The 26,042-nt window shown below is 37.1% G+C and overlaps 1 protein-coding gene across 3 annotated transcripts in view; it reads left to right on the top strand.

Moving 5' to 3' along the window:
- The window catches only part of LOC106878469 (dmX-like protein 2), a 109,301-nt gene that overhangs the window by 56,501 nt on the left and 26,758 nt on the right, over positions 1-26,042 (top strand). For 2 of the 3 annotated variants that reach the window (XM_089364427.1, XM_089364425.1), the window contains exons 12-34: positions 105-250; positions 725-837; positions 1,551-2,270; positions 3,135-3,267; positions 4,216-4,374; positions 4,576-4,801; positions 5,212-5,366; positions 5,546-5,933; positions 6,938-7,078; positions 8,235-9,866; positions 10,496-10,537; positions 12,046-12,200; positions 13,260-13,379; positions 14,275-14,372; positions 14,565-14,730; positions 15,764-16,901; positions 17,206-17,800; positions 18,942-19,010; positions 22,403-22,518; positions 23,262-23,507; positions 23,700-23,839; positions 24,614-24,747; positions 25,671-25,801. In XM_089364427.1, the coding sequence (XP_089220553.1) occupies positions 105-250; positions 725-837; positions 1,551-2,270; positions 3,135-3,267; positions 4,216-4,374; positions 4,576-4,801; positions 5,212-5,366; positions 5,546-5,933; positions 6,938-7,078; positions 8,235-9,866; positions 10,496-10,537; positions 12,046-12,200; positions 13,260-13,379; positions 14,275-14,372; positions 14,565-14,730; positions 15,764-16,901; positions 17,206-17,800; positions 18,942-19,010; positions 22,403-22,518; positions 23,262-23,507; positions 23,700-23,839; positions 24,614-24,747; positions 25,671-25,801 (6,963 nt within the window). The remainder of the gene's footprint in view (positions 1-104; positions 251-724; positions 838-1,550; positions 2,271-3,134; positions 3,268-4,215; positions 4,375-4,575; positions 4,802-5,211; positions 5,367-5,545; positions 5,934-6,937; positions 7,079-8,234; positions 9,867-10,495; positions 10,538-12,045; positions 12,201-13,259; positions 13,380-14,274; positions 14,373-14,564; positions 14,731-15,763; positions 16,902-17,205; positions 17,801-18,941; positions 19,011-22,402; positions 22,519-23,261; positions 23,508-23,699; positions 23,840-24,613; positions 24,748-25,670; positions 25,802-26,042) is intronic. The other variant, XM_089364426.1, reaches the window with a different exon arrangement.

The raw sequence follows: 26,042 nt of genomic DNA, 5'->3' as shown, positions 1-26,042 counted from the left end.
GCTGCTTGCTTAACTAGGCCCCTATGTGTGTGTGTGTGTGTGTGTGTAGAGAGAGAGAGAGAGAGCCAGATGCAAAGACATTAATCTGATTGTTATATATACAGGTACAAACCCAAGGAAGAAGAAAGCTACTAAACTATTCCGTCGTAAACACAAACAGGCCAGCAGAAGTGTTGACAGCGGTTCTGATACTTTGAGCAACTTTAGCTCTGATTATCTGGATTCTAATGATGCCGCTGTTAATGAATATGTGAGTCAACAAACTTCCTTAATCACTCCATTTGTCTTAGCCTTGTATAACCACTTGCATTATCCTTGCATAACCATTCATGTTGCCCTTTTGTAACCATTCATGTTACCCCTGTATAACCATTTATGCTAAACCAGTATAACCTTGTATAACCAGTTGTGTTAACCTTGTATATTTACTTATGCCAGTCCTGCTTAACCATTCATGTTAACCCTATAAAACAACTGATGTTCACCCTGTATAACTACTTATGTTAGCCCAATGTAACTACTTATGTTAGCCCAATGTAACTACTTATGTTAGCCCTGTATAACTACTCATGTTAGCCCTGTATAAACTACTCATGTTAGCCCTGTATAAACTACTCATGCTGGCCCTGCATAACTACCCATGTTAGCTCTGTATAATACTTTTTGTCATCTCATGTTGTTTATTTCCATTCATTGATACAAAAACCTTCTTCTTCATCTGCAGGGAGCCCTGACTGACATTGTTGATCGTAAAATCGAGAATTTACTGCGAGACTGGCATCAAAGTCCTGACATGTTGTTTAGTGTCCATCCACAAGATGGAAGCTTTCTTGTTTGGTCAGTGGAGAGATTTTTGTGTTTTGTTTTACAACTTTTAACATTATTTTTTCACATCTACCACCACCACTACTGCTACCCACACTGCAACTGTCACCACTGGCACTACCACTAGAATATCTGCACTTCACCACCACCACCTCCAGTGAACCATCTCCATGCCATTGTCACTACCAAAACCATTACTGCATCACCACAACCATCACAACTGCCAAATGGCTGAAGTGTTGCACACTTGTTAGAACTTCTCCTAGAGGGAAATTCTAACAAGAACTAGGGCTCCTTCACTCTTAGTGATTCACATATGCTAGTTAACCCATAGTTGGGTCCCTAACAGGTGTGACTACTGAGTCTTTTCTCTCCTGTCATTTGATTTCTTCCTTTTCTTCCCTGGTAGCTTTGAAGTTTTTGGTTCCAAAGGTGATGGAACACTGCCACTTGGTACAGGCTCAGACTTGTTCTTCAAATGATTTAGGCTCAAGTCCAGTGTTGTTTTGACTTGGTCCTTGTGTAAGATAATTGCACTTTGAACAGACCTAGGGATTAATGGCCTAATGGTGAAGAATGCTGGAAGTTTGCATTAGAAATAGAGAGTTTGAGTTTGAGTTTGAGTTCAAACCATAATGGAGATATGTTTATATTTAGGAGTAAAACACCTGAAAATTGATGACAACTATACTGATCCCAATGTTTTCTTTTGTTTCTCTGTGCAGGCTTGTTGACTGGTTAGATGAATATACAGCATTCTGTTTCCGTCAAGCCCAAGTTAGTTTCTCTTGCCGAATACCACATGCAGTACCCATTCTTGATGCCCGGACAATGTCGAGTAACATATTGTTATATTGTAAATATAGTAAGATGGATATAAAGTCTGCAATGAAACTGAGTGAGAGTGACCACAACATGGAAGGGGGACAGAGAGGGCCCCTCTTAGAATCGGCAGCACCAATGGGCAAAAGCTCACCCGGACAAAGCGACAACATGCTCATACCAAATGTACTCATGATCTCGAAACACCTCAACGGTAGCTTGAACCTGTGGCAGGTCAGTTTCTCTGAGACTTCGAAGTTCTCAACAGTGATGAGTGTGGCACACATATCTCGTGCCTGTGGTCACCGCTTCCGTACAAACTCTGCCTCGTGCCACCCTGTGCTGCCGTTGCTTTTGACCACATCACATCACAACATTCCTGAAGCAGACTCCCCCAACAACAACAATTGTGGCGTGCTTGGCCAGTGTGACCGAACTAAGGAAGAATCTACCATCAATGGCTGCCCTTCTGGTTTCGAGTTCTGCAGCGAACTTATATTATGGAAAGTTGATCCAGTTGGCCCTCTCTCCAAATCAGGAGGTATTGTAGAACTGGCCAGAATCAACTCAGCTGAAATTTCAGCTTTTTCTAATGTTTCGTGGATACCAACATTACTTCCCAGGTAAATATGCTTACATCTCTCTCTTTCACTATCCCCCTCTCTCTCTCTCTCACTATCCCCCCTCTCTCTCTCACTATCCCCCCTCTCTCTCTCTCTTTCTTTCAAACGTATGTAGATGATCAAAAAGGCCTATGCTAGAAACATTATCAAGGTGGTTAGCTGGCAGAATTGATTGTTAGCTCGCTGAGCAAAATGCTTAACAGTATTTCATCTTACATTCTTACATTCTAAGTTCAGATTCTACCTAGGTCAACTTTTCCTTTCATCCTTTCATGGTCAATAAGTACCAGTTGACCACTGGAGTTGATATAATTAACTAGTTTCCTCCCCTAAAATTTCAGGGCTTGTGCCTTTGGTAGAAATGATTATTATTGTTATTATTATCATGGCAGTAAGATGGCAGAATTGTTAGTGTTGGAAAGAAGTACCTTGCAGCATATCTTCCAGTTCTTTACATTCTGAGTTCAAATCTTGTTAAGCTCAATATCACTTTTCATCCTTTTGGGATTGATAAAATAAAGTACCAGCCAAGTACTAGCATCAATGGTTTTGACTAACCCCTCCCCTCAAAATTACAGGCTTTGTGCCTAAATCAAAAACAGTTATCAGCATTATTTATCTAAGGCAGCAAACTGGCATGATTGTTAGCACACTAGACAAAATGTTTAGTTGCATTTTCCCCATCTTATCGATCTAAGTTCAAATTCTGCCAAGGTCAACTTGGGCTTTCATCCTTTCAACGTCAATAAGTATCAGTTGAGTACTGGGGTCAATGTAATCAACTATCCCCCCACCACACAAAATTTCAGGCCTTGTGACTATGGAAGAAAGGACTAATTATGTATATATTTGTATTTTTTGTAGTAATACACTTGGTGGCTTCAGCAACTCACCTAGTGCCCTCTTTGTAGCATCTGATGGTGAAAGCCTACGAATGTACCAAGCTGTCATCGATGCACGATCGATGTTGATCGAATCCCATGTTCCAAAGAAAACCGTAAGTATCTCTTATGAAACAATTTATCTATTCTATTGGTCCAATATTTTAGTGTTTATAAAGAAGATAGAAACTAATCTGTTTGTGAGTTAACAATATGTCTGTTGAAATCAAATATACAGTAATGCCTTGACATACAAATTAATTTGTTCCCAGAGACTGCTTGTAAAGCAGAAACTCATAAAGCAGAGCAATAATTTCCCCTAGTAACAATGTTATAAATTGTAATTTGTTCCAGAAAAATATTTAACCTATAAAATTTATAATACTCGTAAAAAAATGGCAATAAAACAACAGCAGAATGTCAAGAATATTTTATGTAAAGTAAAAAAAAGTCAAGCTCATTCATAATAAAAAATATTATTCTTATTATTGTTTTCTGAATCACTTTCACTTGCACTAGACTTGAGCACACCATCACTTGCAGGCGTGATTGTTGATTCACAAGCACTCATAGATGGACTTGTAGATTTCTTTAGAGTTGTTTCCTTAGAATCAATTTTATGCTGTCATTTTACTCTGGCATTATATTGCGCTGTGTAGGTGTGTCGGAACCAGTGTCGCCACATGTTGCAATGTTGCCACACACACAAAATGGCTGTTTAACCTTTTTATATTTATTATAGAATTAACTTGTAAACTTGGGGGTCTCATAAAGTGGGTCCTCATAAGGTGAGGTATTACTGTATTTTTAACAAAAATTTAAACAATATCATTATTATTCCTTTTTGTTAAAAAATGATTTTGTCCTTTTTTGTGTTAAAGCATTAGTAGACTTTGTGTGTTGAGGAACCACATGAGCCATATTTCCAGCTGGCCAAGTATTGGGTCACTTTGTTTCTGACAGTGGGGGTGAGAAGAGAGTTTCCATGACTCAGTGGAATTATTTTACTTGAACAATACCAGTTCTTCATTGATGCTGATAAAGGATTATCTTTGTTTTTGCAGTGGCTGGAGAGTCAGTCCAGCAGTATGGATACCCATGTAGAAGAGGAAGAAGAAACAACACAGACATCAGTGAATGATATTTTCAATATAGTCAGTCTACAGTCCACTGCCCACCCTGGCTGTATCATACAGCTTGAAAGTATTGTCGATGCTAAACAGGTAAGCCATGAGATGATGCTGGGTATGTCCTCTCTCTCTGTTTTTATCTATTTATCTGACTGATATGCCTGCTAGATTTATTATTATTACAGAAGTAATGTGGGTTGCCTACTTTATGTATTGTTTTTCAATTATTACACTAATCACATTAATGTTTTAATTGAACAACCTTAATCTTTTTTTCTCTATTTTGTTCTTCAGGACTGGCAGGAGACTCAACTACTGCATGTCTTTCAAGAACAGTTGCTCACTGGCAAAGTTCCTATTGATTCCACAATGGAAAACTTGGAAGCTTTTGTAGATCTTAGGAACTTGGCTTCATTTGAAGAGCATTTCTACTTGGTTCTTTTGGAAAAGTCTAAACATGGTGGATCAGTGCTACACATGTGGAAGATCACCATTGCATCTCACTCGGCAAATGAAAGCAGTAAGTATTACCCAACTTACCTTCATCACGTAGAGGAGAGTGAATTCACAAGTTATGTAATACATTAAATTTAGCTACGAAACATATGTAGTCTTTACCTTTTCCATTCCTTACGTTCTTTGATTTATAGGTCTTTGTGTTTGTCACCACTTGACAACAAGTGTTGGTTTGTTTATTCTCCCATCACTAAGTGGTTCGGTGAAAGAGATCAATAGAATGAGGGCTAAGCTTAAAGATAAGTATTGGGGTCGATTTGTTTAACTAAAGACTAAAACAAATAAAGATTATTCAAAATTAATTGAAACAGACAATACATTTGATTAGAAATATATGGTCATGAAATGGTTAAACCAACGAATGAGACTGTGCTGTCTTACAATTTATCAATGGTTGTAACCTTTACCCAACAGAGACTCCCAGCCACATGGAACAACAGCACAGAGAACAAAGTTGTGTCAATTCCTTTGATGTCGACTCCAATGAAGAAGAAGAAGAGGAAGATTCTACTGGCGAACCATTCAGCAAGTCACTTGTCAGTGTGAAAATATCTTATTCCACAGCTAAGGTACTTCAGTACTCAATCGTTATTGACCTCATTTCTATCTTTGTGATTGGATGTTGAGCCATCCAACCTGTGCCAGCATGGAAGATGGACATTAAATGATGATGATGTCTAGATCTGAAATAAAATGGCTGCTGTTTTTGTTGTTGATTTTGTACTTTACTTTTCTTGCCTCTCTTTAGGTGTGTACTCAACAACTCCCGCTACCCAGCAATGTCGAGGTGATCTGTGCAACAACTGCAGCTGGCCATCTAAGCTCTGCATCAATCTACCCTGCATGTTTGGCCCCTTACCTCATTGTAACGGCCTGTTCCAACAAATCTGTATATTTTTGGCGCTGTGAAATGGAATCGGTGGAGCCATACATCTCTGTAGGCGGCATCGACCCCCTCGACGACTATCTGACTACCAGCATCACCAGCTTTGAGATGGCCATCGACGACAGACGAGGCTTCAATAAACCTACCTATAAGACACATGTCAAGTCTGTTGCCCTCAATTCACGATACCAGTGGCAACAGTGGTTCATGAATAATCGGATGAAAAAATCAAGTTCTATATCAATCCCAGGTGAGATATATATTATTTTAATTATTTTACTTCACCTCCTTATATTTAGATCAATGTAAAATAAAGAAATAAGCAGTACCATTGACTGGTTTTGCTAAACTCTTTCTTTTTTATTATTTTTGGTTTTATTCATCAGACAAAATGCTTAGCAGCATTTCTTCTGGTTTTCCATTCTGAGTTCAAATGCTGCCAAGGTAGACTGTGCTTTTCATCCTTTTAGGGTCAAAAAAATAAGTACCACTTGAGCACTGGGTCAGTGTAATCAACTTCCCCACCCTTCAAAATTATTATCATCACCACCATCAATAATAAAAATAACAATGATTTCAAATTTTGGCACAAGGCCAGCAACTTCAAGGGAAGGGGTAAGTTGATTTATGTAAACCCCTGTGCCCAACTGGTACTTATTTTATCAACCTCGAAAGGATGAAAAGCAAAGTCAACCTTGGTGGAATTTGAATTCAACATAAAGACAGACAAAATACCACTAAGCATTTTGCCCAGCATGCTTATGATCCTGCCAATTTGAATTTTGGCACAAGGCCAGCAATTTTAGAAGGGGACAGTCAATTACATTGATCCCAGAGTTCAACTGCTACTCATTTTATTGACCCCGTAAAGATAAAAGGCAATGTCATCCTCAGCAGAATTTGAACTTAGAAGATGAATGAAATGCCCTTAAGCATTTTGTATGGCATGAATCATAGATAATAAGGCAGTAAACTAGCAGAATTGTTAGCATGCTGCACAAGATGTTTTGCAGCATTCCTTCTGGCTGTTTACATTCTGAGTTCAAATCCCACTGTGGTCAACTTTGCCTTTCATCCTTTTGGGGACACTAAAATAAAGTACCAGTCGAGTACAGGAGTTGATGTAATCAGCTTGACTCCGGCCCCTAAAATTGCTGACCTTGTGCCAAAATTTGATGCCATTATCATTATTATTACAAAGCGTTGTCATTATTATTACTATTATTATTATTGTTGTTGTTCTTGTTCATTCAGGGAAACCCATCACCGTCTGTTGTGCTTACAGTGGGAGATTGGCTGTGGCATATCGCTTTGGTGGAATACGCACCACATTAGACCAACCTAACAATGTGTTTGTCAACTTATGTGTAGCAATATATGAATGTGAATCAACAGGTAAATTTTATTTTCGTCTTGTCTCACTAGTTTACCCATGTAATTGTATCATCTCTACCCTAACACTGTTTCAACTGTTTGCTGTTGTTTAGCCTCATGTCATCTTCTGTTGGGTAGACCGATGATTGAAGGTATTCTACCTGTGCCCCTCCCATCATTATCATTAAACATCCTTTTTTCCATACTGGCATGGGTTGTATGGTTCGACATAAACTGATGAACCAGAGGGCTGTGTTGAGCTTCAGTGTCTTCTTTGGTATGGTTTCCACAACTGGAGGCCCTTCCTAATGCCAACCACTTCACAGAGTGTACCAGGTGCTTTTTTTCATAGCACCAGTGTTGGTGAGGTCACCAAGTAATCATAAGACACTATTCCTTAACTGTGTGGGGCATATCATTAAGAGATATCAAAGTGCCATGCAGTGGGACTGAACCTAAAACCATGTGGTCAGGAAGCAAACTTTTTACCATGCAGTCATGTCCATGACTTGCAGAAGTAAAATCTCTACTACAAAACTTAGCTGTAGCTTAAAAGTAAGTCTGCAAGAAATAAATATTTCCAGGAATGTGGCATGAGTGAATTCAAAGATTCTGTCCTGTGTTGTGTTACATAAATTATAAAATTTTGCTCAGTTTTATTTCAGGTCTTCAATTTTAAATCCATGAACTTGAATTGAATTTCAAGATAAGATTTATAATCACAATAAACCCAAGTCTTTTTTTGTCTTACCAACCAGCCTGAGACCATCCCCATTTATATGATACAAATTATATGATGTAAACCTGTGATGTGAAGCCTATTTCTATGACACAAATTACCTGTGATGTGAATTAAAACCTTCCATCAAAATTTCATGCTAATTTATGATCCAAATATCAAATTAATAATGACGAAGTTATTTTGCTAAATGCTTCATTATTTTCAAAATTAGTTGAAACAGTTAATGTATTTCAACAGAAATATGGTAACACAAGAGTTACACTTCACTTTTCTGTAAATAATTTCAAGCAAATTATTGTAAGCAAATATATTAGCATAAAATCTGTATTTTATTTGGAAAATGTTTTTTTTTTCTTTTTGTATTTTAAGAGGCATCAAAATTTGTTCTTTTTTTTTTCTTTTTCAAAACTTCCTTTGTCTTTGTTTTATTTGCAGGTGGGTCAGAATGGTCTCTTGAAGACACTATAGAATTAAACAACATAAGCATTCCTGATCCAAAGGCAGAAATAGATTTACACTTGATAATGAGTCCTGAAAATATTAGCATTCCAGTGTTTCGCATTGGAGAAGAGAGTTCTATCTCCCCGTCCAGTTCTTTAGCCAACATGTCTCGCACTAAATCTGTTCCTAGTCTCTCGACTATCCACAGCGTACGTAAGTCTATTGCTGAGTATGGAAACAAAACTGGCATATTGGTACAGAAACATTTAGTACAACTAGACTGGGTCTCTACTGAAGACGGATCCCACATCTTGACTGTCGGTGTTGGCTCAAAGATTCTCATGTATGCCCAGGTATCTGAAGAAATTGCCCAGATCTCAATGGGCAAACCTGCAAACACCCGCAAACGGCAAACCAATCATGCAAAACGAATTCACAAATCTAAAAGCATTGTCGTGGACAACTACGAAGAAGAAATTCGTTGGATGAAACTCCGATGTATTGAACTCACCACAGCAGATTGCTTACCTCCCCTTCCCATGCATATGTCCTGGGTTCGATCAGGTATTCTTGTTGTGGCTATGGATAATGAGGTCCATGTCTACTCCCAGTGGCGAGGTTCTGCTGCTTGCTTTGACAACCAAAGCTTTGGTAATTATGATGAGCCAGATTGTGACAAACGAAGTTTGTCAGATTTCAGTCTATCTGCCATCCCGAGTTCCTCTATGCTCACTGCTAGCAAGTCCATGCAGAATTTCAAGTCATCTTTATCCATATCCAGTTTCAAGCAACTTCCAGGTGCACCACTTACCCCTGTCCACCCCAAGAAGAAAGAGCTGAGTAAGAGAGCTAGTTTGACTAAGAGTGAAAGCACTGCTAGTTTAACTTTAATCACTGATCTTGGTTTATTTGAAGCTGCACGCCAGGCCAACCCTGTACTAGCACAGTACCACCCGAAGCAGTTGATTGAACTCTTAAACTTTGGACGCATCAAACGGGTGCGGGCCATCCTCTCACACCTGGTCCGGTGCATTGCTGTTAGCGAAGTCTATCAAACAACGTATAGTGATGAAATAGACGCTTCAGAAAACAAAATGCATTCTATGCATCGTCAAAGGGCAAAATCAATTGGTGCCAGCACTCCAAACGAAGCAGCTGGCATTTGTGAAGAAGCAACACTTGACTACATTGAAATCACCTCGATTCCACCTTTACCAATTTATGCTCTCCTTGCCGCTGACAATGATTCTGCTATCGATGCAGACATTGTTGGTGCCGGTACTGGCACCGGCAAACCAGCTTCACAAGACTACACAGATCTCTTTGAAAACAATTTAGACGATTCCGATTCTGACACAGATGTCTTTTCTAACACCTCTGATGATGGCATCACATCTAGACAAAGGTCCAACAGCAACAGGGCCCGTTTTATGTCTATGTCAGCACCAACACCCCATCAGATGCTCAACGTATTTGGCCCAACGCAATGTCAGTCTCTTGGTAAACACCTCACCCACATGCTTCTACCGGGGCTCACGAACCTTGACCAAATGTACCTCCTGGCTTTGGCAGACACCATATCAACGACCAGTACAGATACCAGCACTTACAATGCAATGTCATCAGGTATGTCCTGTTAACCTTTCTCTCATTGTTAGTATTTTTTGAAAATTAAGTAACTTCCTGAGTATTCAGACTTGTTAGTGTTTAGACTCTTAGCATTCAGAATGGTTTAGTGTTCACACTGTTTAATGTTTAGACTTGTAGGTTTTCAGACTTGTTGGTGTTGTAGCCAGTTTTTTTTTTTTTCTTTTTGTTCAGATTGAGTAACTTGTGTTTGTAAAACAGTGGAATAAGATAAGCAATACAGCACCAGACTAAATACTTCTCAGCATTTTGGTTCTGTTCCTCTACATTCTTTGTACAAACTCTACTGTGGCTTTCGTCTCTATGGTGTGTGTGTATGTGTGTGTGTGTATATACACACTCAAAAATTTTGTGTCTGTGTTTGTGACAGGAAATGTGTTTCTTATGTATCTAATTATATTTAATATTTATAATTGAAAACGTTAACCATTTCACTTCATATATGTGTGTACATAAACATATGTATTTGGTGTCATATAAAGTATTGCATATTGCCACATGTACGTATGTTAGTTATCATATAATGTATAATTATCGTTGTTGTTATATGTATATGTAATTATGTATCTGTATATATATATATATATATATATATATATAATTTGCAGACAACCAACATACAGATACCGATATAACTCCAACCAATACAGGTAGGGTATCACTCTCAATCTTATCTACAACCTGCCCCCGCCAACATTGACACTATTTAATAATAATAATAATAATAATAATAATAATAATGGTAATAATCGTTTCTACTAATGGCACAAGGCCTGAAATTTGGTGGGAGGGAACTAGTCGATTACATTGACCCCAGTGTTTTACTGGTACTTAATCTATCAACCCTGAAAGGATGAAAGGCAAAGTGGACCTTGGCAAAATTTGAACTCAGAACATAGCGACTGGCGAAATACTGTTAAGCATTTCCACCAGTGTGCTAATGATTCTGCCAGCTCACCACCTTAATAATAATAATCATCATCATCATTATTTAACGTCCGCTTTCCATGCTAGCATGGGTTGGACGATTTGACTGAGGACTGGTGAAACCGGATGGCAACACCAGGCTCCAATCTAATTTGGCAGAGTTTCTACAGCTGGATGCCCTTCCTAACGCCAACCACTCAGAGAGTGTAGTGGGTGCTTTTACGTGCCACCCGCACGAAAACGGCCACGCTCGAAATGGTGTCTTTTATGTGCCACCCGCACAAGCCAGTCCAGGGGCACTGGCAACGATCTTGCTCGAAAATCCTACGGGAGCCAGTCAGGCGGTACTGGCAATGGCCACGCTCAAAATGGTGCATCTCATGTGCCACCCGCACAAGAGCCAGTCCAGGGGCACTGGCAACGATCTTACTTGGCTTGCCGGGTCTTCTCACGCACAGCACATTTCCATAATAGTAATAATAAAAATGTTTCAGGTTCTGTGAGTCTGTTTGAGAAAAACCTGTTTCTCTATGAAGAATATCAATCAACAGTTGATTCTAGGGAATCAGGAAATGACACAAACTGGTGATTTTGGGAATGTTCTTTTAAATGTGTAATTTATGTATATTCACCTGATGAAAATAGTTTTTTTTTTTTTTCGCATGATGTAATATCTCTATTCATCAATAAAAAAAACTTGTTGGAAACAGTTGTAGTAACTGAACCATCATCCATCTGTTGGTCTTTATATATATATATATATATATATATATATATATATATATATATATATATATATATATATATATATATCACTACATTGTTCTGATATGGGTTATTGTAGTTTAGCCCTAGGTCACTCACTCTCCTTATTAGGCAGATCTATGATCAAAGACTTTCCAGCTGTGAACAACTTGCTTTTTTTTTTTTTTTTGTATGCTTTTCAAACACAATGTATTACCTATTCAGTTTGCACCAAAAACTTCAAACTTGTTAAAGAACAGGATTAAAAGCCAAAGCAAGAAAATACAAAAATAAACTTATGTAATGACTTTGTCCTTTGGTAACATTCAAATCTAAATTTTATGCCCTTCTTTCCACCAAAGTTGTTAAGCGCCTGGAGATGTCAGATCAGCCCTCTTCGACTAAATTATTTAAACAAATTGTTAAATAAAATTTGTGTTTGTTTGTTTTCTACCAATTTCAGCAACTGTTTAAACTTATTTTCCAGAATCTATGGATGAGTGTGGAATCAAATTTTTACTGGCAATGCGGTTTCATTCTTACCTGGCAAGGACACTGCCACCCCACCAGAGAAGACAGCTACAAAAAGAAGGACTGCGTTCCCACTACATTGTTTGGGCCTTCCATTCTGAAGCTACAGAGGTAGTTAATGCATGTAGTTATTCCTTGTCTTTGTTGGGACTTTTCACATCAAGTCCTCTTGTGTTTTCTGCTCAAGACCATTTGGTTTCTGCTCAAGTGTTCTTGAGTTTCCTGGACTATCATTGTGAGCTTTCCTGCTCAAGTCCTCTTGAGTTTCCAGTGCAACTCATCCTAAGTTTTCTACTCAATTTATCTTGAGTTTGCTGCTCAAATCATCTTGGATTTCCTGTTTCACATCCCAAAACTATTCAGCATTGAAGGAAGTCTAACTAAAACTGTTCTGTTTTATTAGAATCTAATTCTTCATGCGAATTTTCTTTTCTGATTTTACATTCCAGTAAAAAATGTTGCTTTATTTTTGAGAATGTGGTAGAATGAAAAAAAAAAACAGTAGAAGCAATGGCATTTTGAGTTAAACACTTCTTGGTGTTTAGTTCTGTTCATCTTCATTCACGCCCTTGTTAATCCTACCATTGCAAATATAATGGCTCGGTGATTGTCCTTTTGGTAGTCTATAATTAACATCACTGTTATTCAAAAAAGACAATGTGTGGTGAGAAGCTTGCCTCCCAACCATATGGTTCCAAGTTCAGTCCTACTGCATGGCACCTTCTTTGTCTTTGACTATAGTTTCAGGCTGACCAAAGCCTTGTGAATGGATTTGGTGGGCAGAAACTGAAACATATCTGTCGTGTGTGTGTATGTGTATTTGTGTCTGTGTTTGTCATCTCCACCCACTGCTTGACAGCTGGTGTTGGTTTGTTTACGTCCCCATAACTTAGCAGTTTGGCAAAAGAGAATGTCAGAATAAGTCCAGGCTTCAAAAACCAAAAATCGTACCCACAAAGGTTTGAGATATGCTCAACTAAAACTCCACAATATGGCTGCAGTCCAATGACTGAAACAAATAAAAGAAAAAAATCAAGATAAAAGACAATTCGTGGTGCAGAGAAGAGGAAAAAATTACCTTTTACAATTATTCTTCCTTTTAATCGAAGCACACATCCTTTCTGTTAAGGGTTCACTTATTCACTTATTGTTGTTGTTGCTATGCTTCAGGAGCTGCTTGCATGTATCCCTAGTATGAAAAAAGGTGAACCTACTTGGAGTGACTTGAAGCAATATGGTGCTGGTTGGTGGATCACAAATATTAACCAGCTACGGAAAACCATTGAGAAGGTAAGGCAGACTTCTTGAAGAACACGTCTTTAATCCTCCTCATTCTCCTTCTTTTTGTTCTTCTTCATCTTGTTATTGTTGTTGTTCTTCTTCGTTTTCTTCCTCTTCCTGCTGTTCTTCTTCTTCAGGTCTAGGCCAGCCCTGATGGAACTGGTTATGGTCAAAAGCTTTCCAACTGTCACTTACATATCTTTTTTTTTTTTTTTTTTTTTTTTTATAGTATATCTAGGAATACATTATTTACTGTGTCTTTCTCTGTTGTTTATCCCCAAGCCAGTTGATGAAGGTCAGATGTACTGCTTGAAGAAAATCAACTTTGATCCTTCTTGTTATAATTGTTTAACCCTAGGTCACTTCCTGATGGACTTGGCTTATGGTCAAAGACATTCCAACTATCCCCAACATATCTTCATTTTTTTTTTATACAATATATCTAGGAGTACATTATCTTCCGTATCCCTCTTTGTTGTTAAACATTGGGATAGATGTAATTGACTAACTCCCCTCTTTCTATCAACATTTCCTGTCTTGTGCCTATAGTAGAAAGAATTATTATTATTATTGTTTTGGAGTTGTGCTTATCTCACAAATCACTTGATCTGAGACAGTCTCTCAAAACTGAAACTATTATATCCTGGAGGAGCCATTCCAACCATTTAATAACACACAAAGCTGTTAATTTTTGACACACATGATATGTACTCAAACTTCAAAGTGAATTTGACAGCTTTGGTACCTCATGAAATAGATTTAAAATTTAAAGGAATTTTAACAGTTTTGTATGTTATCAAATGGTTAGAATGGCTCTTCTGTTACATACCTAGTATATATTTTTTTTCTTTTGAAATTAACTCTTATTATTTTACCATTTTTATTTTATTCTCTCCAATGTTAGGTAGCAAAAGCTGCATTCCAAGCCAACAAAGATCCAATGGATTCTGCAATATTTTATCTTGCAATGAAGAAAAAAGGCATTTTGTGGGGTTTGTTCAGGTAAAGAGTTTTCTTCTTTCTCGTTTTTTGTTTTGTTTGTTTTGTCTTAATGGTATATCCATGTCAGCAACATGGCCTATGTTGTTTTTGATGCTCACTTCGTTTAATAAATTTTCATTAACACTATTATAATTTCTTGAATCTGTGATGCCTTTTTTAACACTGTTGTTGTTATTGTTGTTACTGCTACAGATCAGTAAATGACAAAAAGATGAGTGAATTTTTCCACAACAACTTCAACGAAGAACGTTGGCGGAAAGCTGCTTTAAAGAATGCATTTGCACTCCTCGGCCGTCAGCGATTTCTTCATGCAGCCGCTTTCTTCCTCCTTGGGAACTCATTGTCTGATGCAGTTGAGGTTGGTAATAATTAGACCCTCTTATGGTTCTGTTCTAAACTTCATCCAATCTACATACCATGTTTGTGTGCATAAAGACATACTTTTATTCCAAAAAAAATGTCTGGAAAATTCACCTTTGGTTCCAATATACAAAGTTGGATCTATATTATATATGCTTAAATGTACTGCAAGCTTTTTCTCTTGAATATGTGGCTGCTGAAATTGAGATGCATTTAATATGTCCATGTATTTTTTATGCTGTCAAATACATTAATCATAATTTTTTAAAGAATTTTGAAATAATCTAATAATTTGGTAAAAATAGGGCTCAGGGCTTAAGAAGTTTGTCTGGTCAGGGTTTACCTGGAGCTAATAAATGTTGACATAATCTTCAGGTAGTGACATGTCCATGACTCTGCAGTTCAGTCTGTTATAGGATTTACTTGGGGAAATTTAGTTTTTATCAGATAGTTTTGTTATTTTAGATTTTTAGGACATTTTATCTTTTATCTTTTACTTCCTTCAGTCATTAGACTGCAGCCATGCTGGGGCACCACCTTCAATTTTTAGTTGAATGAATCAAGCCCAGTACTTTTCTTTTAAGCCTGGTACTTATTCTATCAATCTCTTTTGCCAACCTGCTAAGTTACAGGGATGCAAACACACCAACACTGGTTGTCAAGTGGTGGGGGCACAAACACAGAGAAAGATACACACACACACATGCAAACACACACACATATATGACAGGCTTTTTTCAATTTCTGTCTACCAAATCTACTCACAAAGCTTTGGTTGACCCAAGGCTATAGCAGAAGACAAGGTGCCATGCAGTAGGACTGAATCTGGAACCATGTGGTTGGGAAGCAAGCTTCTTGCCACACAGCCACACCTGAAACTAATTTCTTAAATTTTTCAGATTTTTTTCTTCTTTTTCCATGCCTATTTTTTTTTATAATATAGAAAATTAGAGTTTGTTAAATCTCTGTTAATATATTTCAATGATACTGCAGTGCTTACATTTCTGTTTTTTGTCTATTTCATTTCAAAGGTGTGTCTGGATCGTTTGAAAGATATCCAGCTTGCATTAGTTATTTGCCGCTTATATGACGGTGCTGATGGGCTACCAGAAAGTGCGAAAAAGATTTTATATACCAAAATACTTGGCTGTAATGAAAATGGTCAAAATTACCTTCCTAGCAAAGCCCACCCTGATCCGTTCCTTCGCAGCATTGTATTATGGATGTTGAAAGACCACGAAGGTGCCCTGCAGACCCTTCTCCAAACTGGGGTCGGAGCTGGACATATGCTTGAAGAGCAGGATGACGGAGAGAAATATTTCTCCAGCCCCAGTGTATTTAACTTCTACAATTATCTCCGAGCCCACCCACTCATCATTCGACAAAATAAAGTTTCCAAAGCTGCCGAAATGCCACTTGTTTCTCAAAGCACTCACATTGGTATTCGTGACAAGAATGCCACCATTGATGATTGCATCACTCCTGTGGAACGCAGACTGTTTTTCACAACAGCTCATGCGCATTTCAAAAACGGTTGCCCACTTCTGGCGCTTGAGGTTCTCTCTAAACTACCTCCACTTGTAGACTATGAAGAAGTTATTGAAATCGAAACTCCAGTTCAGTACCAAATTTCCGAAATATTTGACCGCAGGTCATCTTTGAAAACAGCTGTGGCACCAGCAGATCTAAGTCAACCAACACAGTTCCAAGATTCCGCCGAAAGCTATGATTGGAGTGAACCAGTCCAAACCTTGTCACATCAGCGATCTGTTGACTTCGACTGGGGCATGCCAATCACTTCATTAAACACCGACTTTGATGAGAAACTTGACCTCATTCTTGATGAGAATTCAGAGAGGTCAGACAATGAATCCGATTGTGCCACAAAAGGCAGCAGCCGCAAAAACTCTGTGCCGGTCAAAGAAGCTGATGATGATTTGTCTTATGATAAGAAAGTCACTGAAGTCGACATAATGGCACAGCAGTATAAGTTCATTGCCTGCCTGAAGGTGATGATGGAGGAATTACGGACGTTAGCAACTGGCTTTGAGGTCGATGGTGGCCAAATGCGCTACCAGTTGTATATTTGGTTGGAGAAGGAGGTGGAATGTCTGCGAGTGTTATGCAGCTATGGTGGAGGCAAGTCGAACTCCCAATATTTGATGGATGGTAAGTACGATGATCTTATTTTACCCTCTTTGGTCTTCCCTTACATTATACTTTAGTTTATCATTAAATTTTACCCAGACTATTGTGTCTTAACTAAAGCTGAAAAAAAATTTAGATTTACTGTTCGATGAATTATACACATTTTCATAAAAATAGTACACATAATTTTAGTACATAATAATTTCAAAGTGAAGTGTTCCAAAGCAATATTGTTGCTTTAATTAGTATAGAATTTGTTTTGTGAAACCTGATATCTATTATAAAGTCTGCTACTGATTGTGTTCTGTGACTTCTCTTTCTACAGGTGATCTTGACATTAGTCAGGATTCAAACAACATTGGCGAGGAAGCAATTGGCAGTATTAGGAGAGACTCTCGTCCATCTTTGCACCAAATCATCCATGCAGAAAAGATGAATTTCGAAGCAAAACTATCAAGGGCTGCTCGTCGGAAACAGTGGCTGAAGGTCAATCAACAACTTTTACGCACTCTTCTTAGCTACTGCATTCTACAAGGTTCTGGAACTGGCGGTTTAGCATCAGTTCAGATGGAGTTGCTTCTTCTGCTGCAAGAACTGCAACAGGAACGCACCCAGCAACAGCTGCTCTCACCGTTGCCATTCCCGACAACGCTACCTCTACTTTCTGCCAGTATTGCCAGTTCAAAGACAGTCATTGCTGATCCAATCCAATATTTGCAAAACCTAACTCAGGATTTGTTGCACTCAATCGTAGAGTTTTCTATGCCACCCAGCCTCAATTGCCAAACTAATATCGTGTGGATGATGCGCAACCTCAGCGTTGCTCTGTCTTCATCCATTTACCAATGCTTGTGTGACATAGATAATTCCATGATTAATCAAAACCAAAGAACAGAGATGGGTCTTGAAGGATTTACTAGGTGAGTACAATGATTTAGATTTTATTTGAGAAGTTGTTTTCATTTCTAAAATAAACAAAAGTCTATAGGGTGGGGGGCCCCAACCACTGAATCTGGGATCATTTGGTATCAAGTCACACAGAAAGAATATATATTTAAATTTTATTTCTGTATTATCAATTGTCACAGTCTGCAAGGTGTTTTTGCATTATATGTGTATTATATATGTAATAATTAAATTATATATTATGCACTTTATTTTTGTTTTGTTATGTGCACGATGCCCCAATCCATGGAAAAATTGTCTTGCATGAAAACTGTCCATGGTACAAAAATGGTTGGGATCCACTGCTTTAGAAGAAAAAACATATAACTGTTACATCTAGCAGATTATATAGTGGTTACCTTGTTGGTTCATCGAAGTTGTATAAACTGTTGCCAGTCTTACTAAACCCAATCCTTTCATATGATAATGAGTGCCATCAGAAATGTGCATGGTTAAGAATTTTGCTTTGCAATCATATAGGTCCAGGAGTCAATATGATGTATAGCACTTTCGACAAGTTTTGTTTCTAGTGTGTTTTTGAGTCAGTCCAAACCTTGGGATTAAATTGGTCAGATAGAAACTATTTGCATGTCTAAGGAATAGATTGCTTTTTTATTATTTTTATTTTTTTTATTTGTAGGGATGAGGTAAACCTAATCCATCATCCAACTAAATCCTTTCACTGTGAAAATAAATATTTCATGGTTATTCCAGTAATGATGTTAGATATATCTACCAAAAGGTAGAATTGGTAATTTTTTGCTAGTTATATTGCTTTAGTAAACTTGACATATCTCAACAGAAAATGTTTCCTCAAAAAGTAGACTGGTATATAAATTGCTTTCTGCAGTTAAGGGAAATGAAATTTTGAGTGAAACATATCTGCCTTCTGCAGTAATAGAATTAATACTATTACTTGTCCCTTGGTTGCATTTAGAAAACTAAGATTACTGGTCTGAGGGTAACACTTCCTCCACTGATCATACAAGTCCTGGGTGCTGCTCTTTCTAGCAACTTACCAAGTTATAAACAAACATTTCTTTAAATGCCCTATCAGAGACAAAATGATAAACTTTATTTTTTCCTTCCTCCCTGCAACCAAACCTTATTTTTCAGAGAAGAGACACGAAAAACTATGCGACGTAATTATAAAATGTCTAGAAGACATTCTGGACAATTCACCAGGTATCTCTGTAATACTCGGTTATATCCCTTTTCAGACATATATTGTTTATACACACACACACACACACTCAGATATATATGTGTTTATATGCATGCATGCATACATATTGTATATTTGTATATATTCCTAAGTATTTTAGAGTGCAAGTTGGAAATAAAGAAATTATGACGGAAACAAAAATTAACATTTTTATGTCAATATTTTGGCTTAAAAAGCCCTTTTCAAATCAAGATTGGGAGACCCTCTCATACATACATGCATGGTACTGATGTCATGTAAAATGAACCCACTACACTCTGTAAAAGTGGTTGGCATTAGGAAGGGCATCCAGCTGTAGAAGACAAGCCAAAGCAGACAATAACAGAATTTAGTGTAGTCCTGTCAAACCATCCAACCCATGCCAGCATGGAAAACAGACATTAAATGATGATGGTGATAGGCTTCTCTCAGTTTCTATTTGCCAAATTTGCTCACAAAGCTGTAGATGGTCCCTGGACTATAGTAGGACTATAGTAGAGGACACTTGCCCAAGGTGTCATTTCCACATAGAAGGGCTGAATCCAAAACTATGTGCTTGAGAAACAAACATAACTATGTAGACACCTGCACCATTCTCAATAATTAATTTATTAAAACACACCATCAACAACAAAGCTAACTGCCCAATTTAATGCTACCAATCTCTGAATGTCACAACTTATAACTATGCAGAACAGAGCTAAGATCAGTCATTGTTTTATCTTGATGTGGGCCTTTTTTGTCAAAATATTGTAAAAAAGAGATAAAAATTATAAATCTTTGTTTGGCCTTTTGTTGTTTTTTTTTACCCTAACTTGCAATGGTGTGAAGTTGTAATTCACTTTTAACAGCATTCTACAATGCCTGTAATGAACTACAACATATATATATTTGAGTGTGTGTGGGTGTGGGTACACACATACATGTATGTATGTATATAAATATATCTTTGAGTGTTTTATCCGAAGTGCCTGGATATAGCTTCTCTTTGAACTTGTCACCCAATGGAATATATATATATATATATATATATATATATATATATATATATATATATATATATATATATATATATATACATATATTTATTTATTTATTTATTTATTTGTTTATTTATTTATAAATCCAGTTGTTAATCCAATCACAGCTCATTCATAACATGTACTTCCACTCTAACTGTTGCCCTTGATACCTACCTACCTATTGTTTTATTTAAAATGTAGTCCATTTGGCCTATTGTTTTATCCATCCTACTGCTTTTTACTCTTTATATTCATAAATCCTATTGCTTAATCAATCCCTTGGACTCAATATTTTACCAGCCATGATACTTGGTAATTTATCAGCAATGGAACTTATGGTTTTATCAGATACATTGCTGTGTTATTTATCAAATATCTCTGCTAATGTTTGGATTGTGGTTCTGTCCCAAAATAGCTGTGATTTTCCTTCCAAAGTTAAGTGTTATTTCTTGTCTAAACACCAGTTGTTATAATCCTCCTTGTAACTTAACCATCATTTCTGTATAAGCCACATCTTATTCTAACATGTCCCAAATCCTGACTCACCACTGATAAATACCCCCCCCCCCCACTTCTATGACCCTGTTTTCTACTTTGTTTTACATTTTCTATTTACTGATTAATTTTACTGGAATTGTAAACATCTTTGTGTTTGTATTATTGTTGTTATTGTTGTCATTGTTTACCATTTTGGCTTTTAAACCAGCCATATCTGGCCCAAATGTTCTACCTATTTCATGTTCTAATTCGCCAGATCTGGCCTCTTACAATATTATTCTAAAACTAAACTTTCCCATTCATTAAAATCTCAAATCTACAAGACAATGCATGATTAATTCAAAACAATATAACTCAATAACATTATTTGAAACAGTAACCTGAATACCAAAGGGTTAACTCCAAATCTGCCCTGATCCAGTAGACCATCTTCAATTATTTTTCTCTTTCACAGATATAATACCATATATTTTTTGGCATACAAATCAATGCACACCCAGAACCATGCTAATAGCTTAGGAGTGAAATTTAGGATTTCTTGGTTTTTCTGTGAATCAGTTTTGATAAAACTTTTCCCAGCTGGTCTTGCACACCATGGCAACACCATTGTTGTTTTCATTATTCTGTGTAACATCCTTTCTTTTTTATTTCAAATTCTTCAGTTTTTTGGTGAACCACACTAATACTTTTTCTCCTCTCGAAGGAGAAAGGGACATGGAAAAGGTCTTAACGATGACCAAAGAAAATGCTAAAGGCACCTCTCTTCATGTCATTGCAGAGAAGTTAGGTCATCGTATGGACACAGTTAGACAATTCCTGAAGGACCCTTTGCCAGGGAAGAAGCAATCCAATTGAGGGACCTCCAAGACTGTGGCAGATAGGGATTTAAGGAATATTCTCTGCAAATTACATGGGAAACCTGGACAAACAAGCAAAGCCATTTTCACTGCCTCTGGACACCCTCATGTACCAAAATCCACTAGAAATTGCATCCTCAGGACTATGGCTTCTGTGTGAGAATCCCTTAAACTACCCCATTCACAAGAGTTTGAAGCTTCAATAGGCCCAAAAGTATATGACATTAGACACGAGTTGTGTTCTGTTCACTGACGGTTGGGTCTATTTTGGTCTATTTTGGAGATGAGCATCACCAACATTTATAACGTCAGCAACAGGGTGGAGGAGTCATGTTGTGGGCTGGTTTCATTGGGGAGAGACTTGTTGGCCGAGTCAGGGTGCCTGAATGGGTTAAAGTAACTGCAGCTGCTTACTGCAATCTCCTGAAGGAGGTCTAGATGGCTCTTTTCATTCAAAAGCTATTAGCGTGGTTCACCCAAAAACTAAAAAATCTGAAATAGAAAAGAAAGGACATTATACAGAATAATGAGAACATAACAATGGTGTTGCTGTAGTGTGCAAACCAGCTGGGAAATGTTTTATCAAAATCGATTCACAGAAACCCAAGAAATCCTCAATTTCACTCCTAATCTATTAGCGTGGTTCTAGGTGTAATATATAGTGTAAATATGTTGCTTAAACATCATTATCTTTCCAAATGCCACTTCATTTTTACATGAAATTTTTGATCTTCCCAAGTCAGACACATTTTGGGCTGAAATTTTTAATCTGAAAATTTTCATCTGTATACCAGAAGATATGGTATATCTAGGATTATGTCCAATATGTCTTTTTTTTTAAAAAAAAAAAGATTGTTGGGTGTGATTTGAAGATTTTGTTATAGTAGCTGTATTAAAAGGGTAGGGTGAGGGCAGTGTCACCCATTGATTTGTGTTCACAATCATCAAAGATTTTAATGTCTCAAATAAAAAAAAAATGAACATTGTTATTTTCAGTCATAACATCTCTTGCCAAGCAAACAATCTGATGTCAGGATTGAACCCCCAACGACGTCGTTTACCCAGTAGTGTATGTGAAGAGGCTGTGAACACTTCACCTTCTAAGTGGCCAGGTAAACACAATCTTTTTCACTTTACAAATCTGATATTGGCCATTCTATTCCATGTCCCTTTTTCATTGATCATCTATGAAGAAATGTGCTGCCAGGATTTTAAATGTTGGAATTAGCTCCTTAAATTATGTAGGTTGTCAAAATATTTTTAATGGTGTTTTAGATATGTAAATGTGTTTATACGTTGAAGAGTGGTGCTCCTTGTCTAAAGTTTAACACTTTATTAATCTTAATACTAATAGTGTTAGATATGTCAATGTATTCATATAGAGTTGTGTGTCTTGTCTAAGGTTTAACACCTTATTATTCTTAATACTGATGATGTTAGATATGTTGATGTATTTACATAGTGGTATGTTTTAGGTTTAATACTTTTGTATTCTTTATACTAATGGTCTTAGCTATCTCAGTGTATTCATACAGAGTGGTGTGTCTTGCCTAAGATTTAACATTTTAGTATTCTTAAATTATTTATGAATAATTATATCTAGTTCTATATCTAAATTACTTATGAATAAATTATATCTTAGCAATAAATTATAGAAAGTGTGCCTCTGTTGTACATGTAACTTTTTTTTTAAATATTAACTGCATGAATAAAAAGAAACACTAAAATATGTAATACCAAAAGTGAAATAATCATTCAAGATTCTCTTTTTTGTTCTAAACTAACAGCAAAAAAGAAAACCAGCATCAAAAACTACATTTTCTACTACTTTAAAGAACTATTTCTAATCTTTCAGGTGTGACATCTCTACGTGTCCTATTAGTTCGTGAGCGTGATGAGGAATCTCCAAGGTTAGATGTACTCTTATGTGAATCATTGGTGGCTGTCTACATGTGTCTGCTCATCAATGGCCTAGCTACTTATGATGTCCACCTACTCTATAGACTTGTAGCCCACAAGTTGGACAAGCAGACGTGGGCAGCACTGTTTGGAGGAGGTGTTAAGACTGTAATCAAAAGAAATTCTGTTCTTCTCCCCAAAGGTAAGAAACCCAATCAATCACCTATTCTCTCCTGCTTCATCAATCATCTGTTTTCAACTTCTTTTATCATCTTTTTTTTCTCTCTTCCTTCCATTTCTAATTTCGAATCCTGTCAATGTCAATTGATATATATATTTGATCATTGTTTCTCTGACATGATTTAGCTAAAGTGTCCATCAATTTCCCGTTTAGGTCCTGTGGATGATGCCGCTAAGCATAGAATGAAAGTTCATATGAAGGCAATGGGTTCAGTAAGGAAAGATGAGAGACAAACATACGAAGAAAGATTTGTGCCGCCGGAACTAAGTATGATCACTTACTTCATGACAAAGGTAAGGCTTTCTGGCTGCAAACTTTTCTCGTTCTTCATTACAAACACTATTTATATATTTGTATTTTTTTTATTTATTTCCCACCCAGTCCTTGCTTCCCCAGAATATTGCAGCTCTTCACCCTGACAGAACTGTTGCTACTGAACTTTCAAGAATTAGTCGTAACAGTTCTGGGATGGATGTGAAGATGTTTTTTTGGGGGGTTTTTTTTGACACAAGAGTTATTCCCCTTGTTTCTTTTAGATTTTTTTTTTTTCAGACATTCATCTACTTCTGATGAATTTTAACTTTTTTTATTGAATAATTCACATGATACTCTCAGATTAATCAAACTTATTCAACTCATATTACATACATGTCACCCCATACAATTTGCTTGTCATATTAGATGGCATTTCACATAATTTATTGCATAGAAGTTTGTCCTGTCCATGTCAGCAACTCTATAGAACAGTTTAGTCTATTTCTACTTCTTTGATATACACCTCTCTCAGACATAGTCATAGCAGCTGTGTCATTAAGAAGTTGGCTTCCCAACCACATGGTTTTGGGTTCAGTCCTACTGTGCATCACCTTGAACTAGTACTTTCTTCTATAATAACCTTAGGCCAACCAAAACCTTGAGTGGATTTGGTAGACAGAAATTGTATGAAACTGTTGTGTATGTCTTTCTGTGTGTTTCTGTCTTTGTATGTCTGTATGTATGTCTGAGACAAAGTAATCTGGTTGTGAAAGGGTTAATAAATACTTTACTTTTCTGTGGTTATTCTACAGCCATTCCTGTCAACATCCAATTCCATCATCAGCTACGATTCTGATACATCTCTGTCAGACGAAGAAGAGGATGATATTGAGTCTCAAGAAGAAGAAGATGACAAAATATGGACTTCAGGGAGACCAACAACACTGTGAGTTTAAGGGGTTTGACCACTGCCAACTGGTCTCTGGTACCCATTCAATATCTATGTGTTTATTTCTATATCAATATCTATGTGTTTATTTCTATATCAATATCTTTCTATATCAATATATTTCAATATCTATGTGTTTATTTTATGTAGATAGACACTAAACTGTAGTTCTTACAACTGATTTGTTTGAGAATTCTTCACTATCTGTGTAGTATATAATCCAGTACCATCTGGTCATATTTGAGTGGCCAGTGACTGAATAGACAAAAGCCTAGTAAAGAGTTGAAGGCCAGTAACATCCATATCCTGTGGCAGAGATGGTTGATAGCAGGATTGCCAAGTCCAGTAAGACATTTGAATGTTAGTTATTTTGTTACATCAATATTTAATTCTATGCTAAGACATTGAGCTGGCTGAATTGTTAGCTTCATGTACAAAATACTTAATAGCATTTTGTCTGTCTCTACATTCTGTGTTCAAATTTCACAGAGAGGAACCAGTAGATTACATCGACCCTAGTGCTTAACTGGTACTTACCTCATTGACCTCAAAAGGATAAAAGGCAAAGTCGACTGAATTTGAACTGAGGTTGACCTATCATTTCATCCTTTCGGGGTTGATAAAATAAGTACCAGTTGAACTCCGAGGTCAATGTAATCGACTTACCCCCGCCTCCAAAATTGCTGGACTTGTGCTTAATTCTGTATTGGATTGATCAAGGCCCAGAATCCTCAAAACTGAGTGAAGTGGAGAAAATAGGCAAAAAAAATATTGAGATGCTCCAACAGCAAAAATACTATGGTAAAACGCTCAACTCAATTTCACTAAAATAAGAACAAGTAATATATAGTGCAGGGGGGGAAAAAAACAAAAACGCTGTTCTGTTTATCATTATGTGGCATATTTCAACTTATTTTCAGTGGCCTCTCCCCCATGCAACAACACAATGATCCCAACTCCTATTCCTGGTGCTTAATTCGCTATGCTATTGTTCGACTGGTGCTGCACAACTTGCACAACTTCCTACCCATGGTTTCTATGGAACTGCAAGGTAGGTCAAAGGTTTTTTTTTTTTTTATATTGTTTGTTTCAGTATACTTATTTATTTATAGGTACAGGTGTGTCCATAAGCTGTGTGGTTAAGAAGCTTGCTCCCCAACCATGGGGTTTTTGGGTTCAGTATCAGTGTGTTGGCTCTTTGGGCAAGTGTCTTTTACTATAGTCTCAGATTGACTCAACCCTTGTGAGTGGATTTTGTAAAAGGAGACTAAAAGAAGCCCATTATGTGTGTG

The sequence above is a fragment of the Octopus bimaculoides genome, chromosome 16, assembly GCF_046866305.1.
Source record: "Octopus bimaculoides isolate indiv1 chromosome 16, ASM4686630v1, whole genome shotgun sequence".
Classification (NCBI taxonomy): domain Eukaryota; kingdom Metazoa; phylum Mollusca; class Cephalopoda; order Octopoda; family Octopodidae; genus Octopus; species Octopus bimaculoides.
Note: the sequence above shows the minus strand (reverse complement) of the source record. Positions and strands in the feature narration are given on the sequence as shown.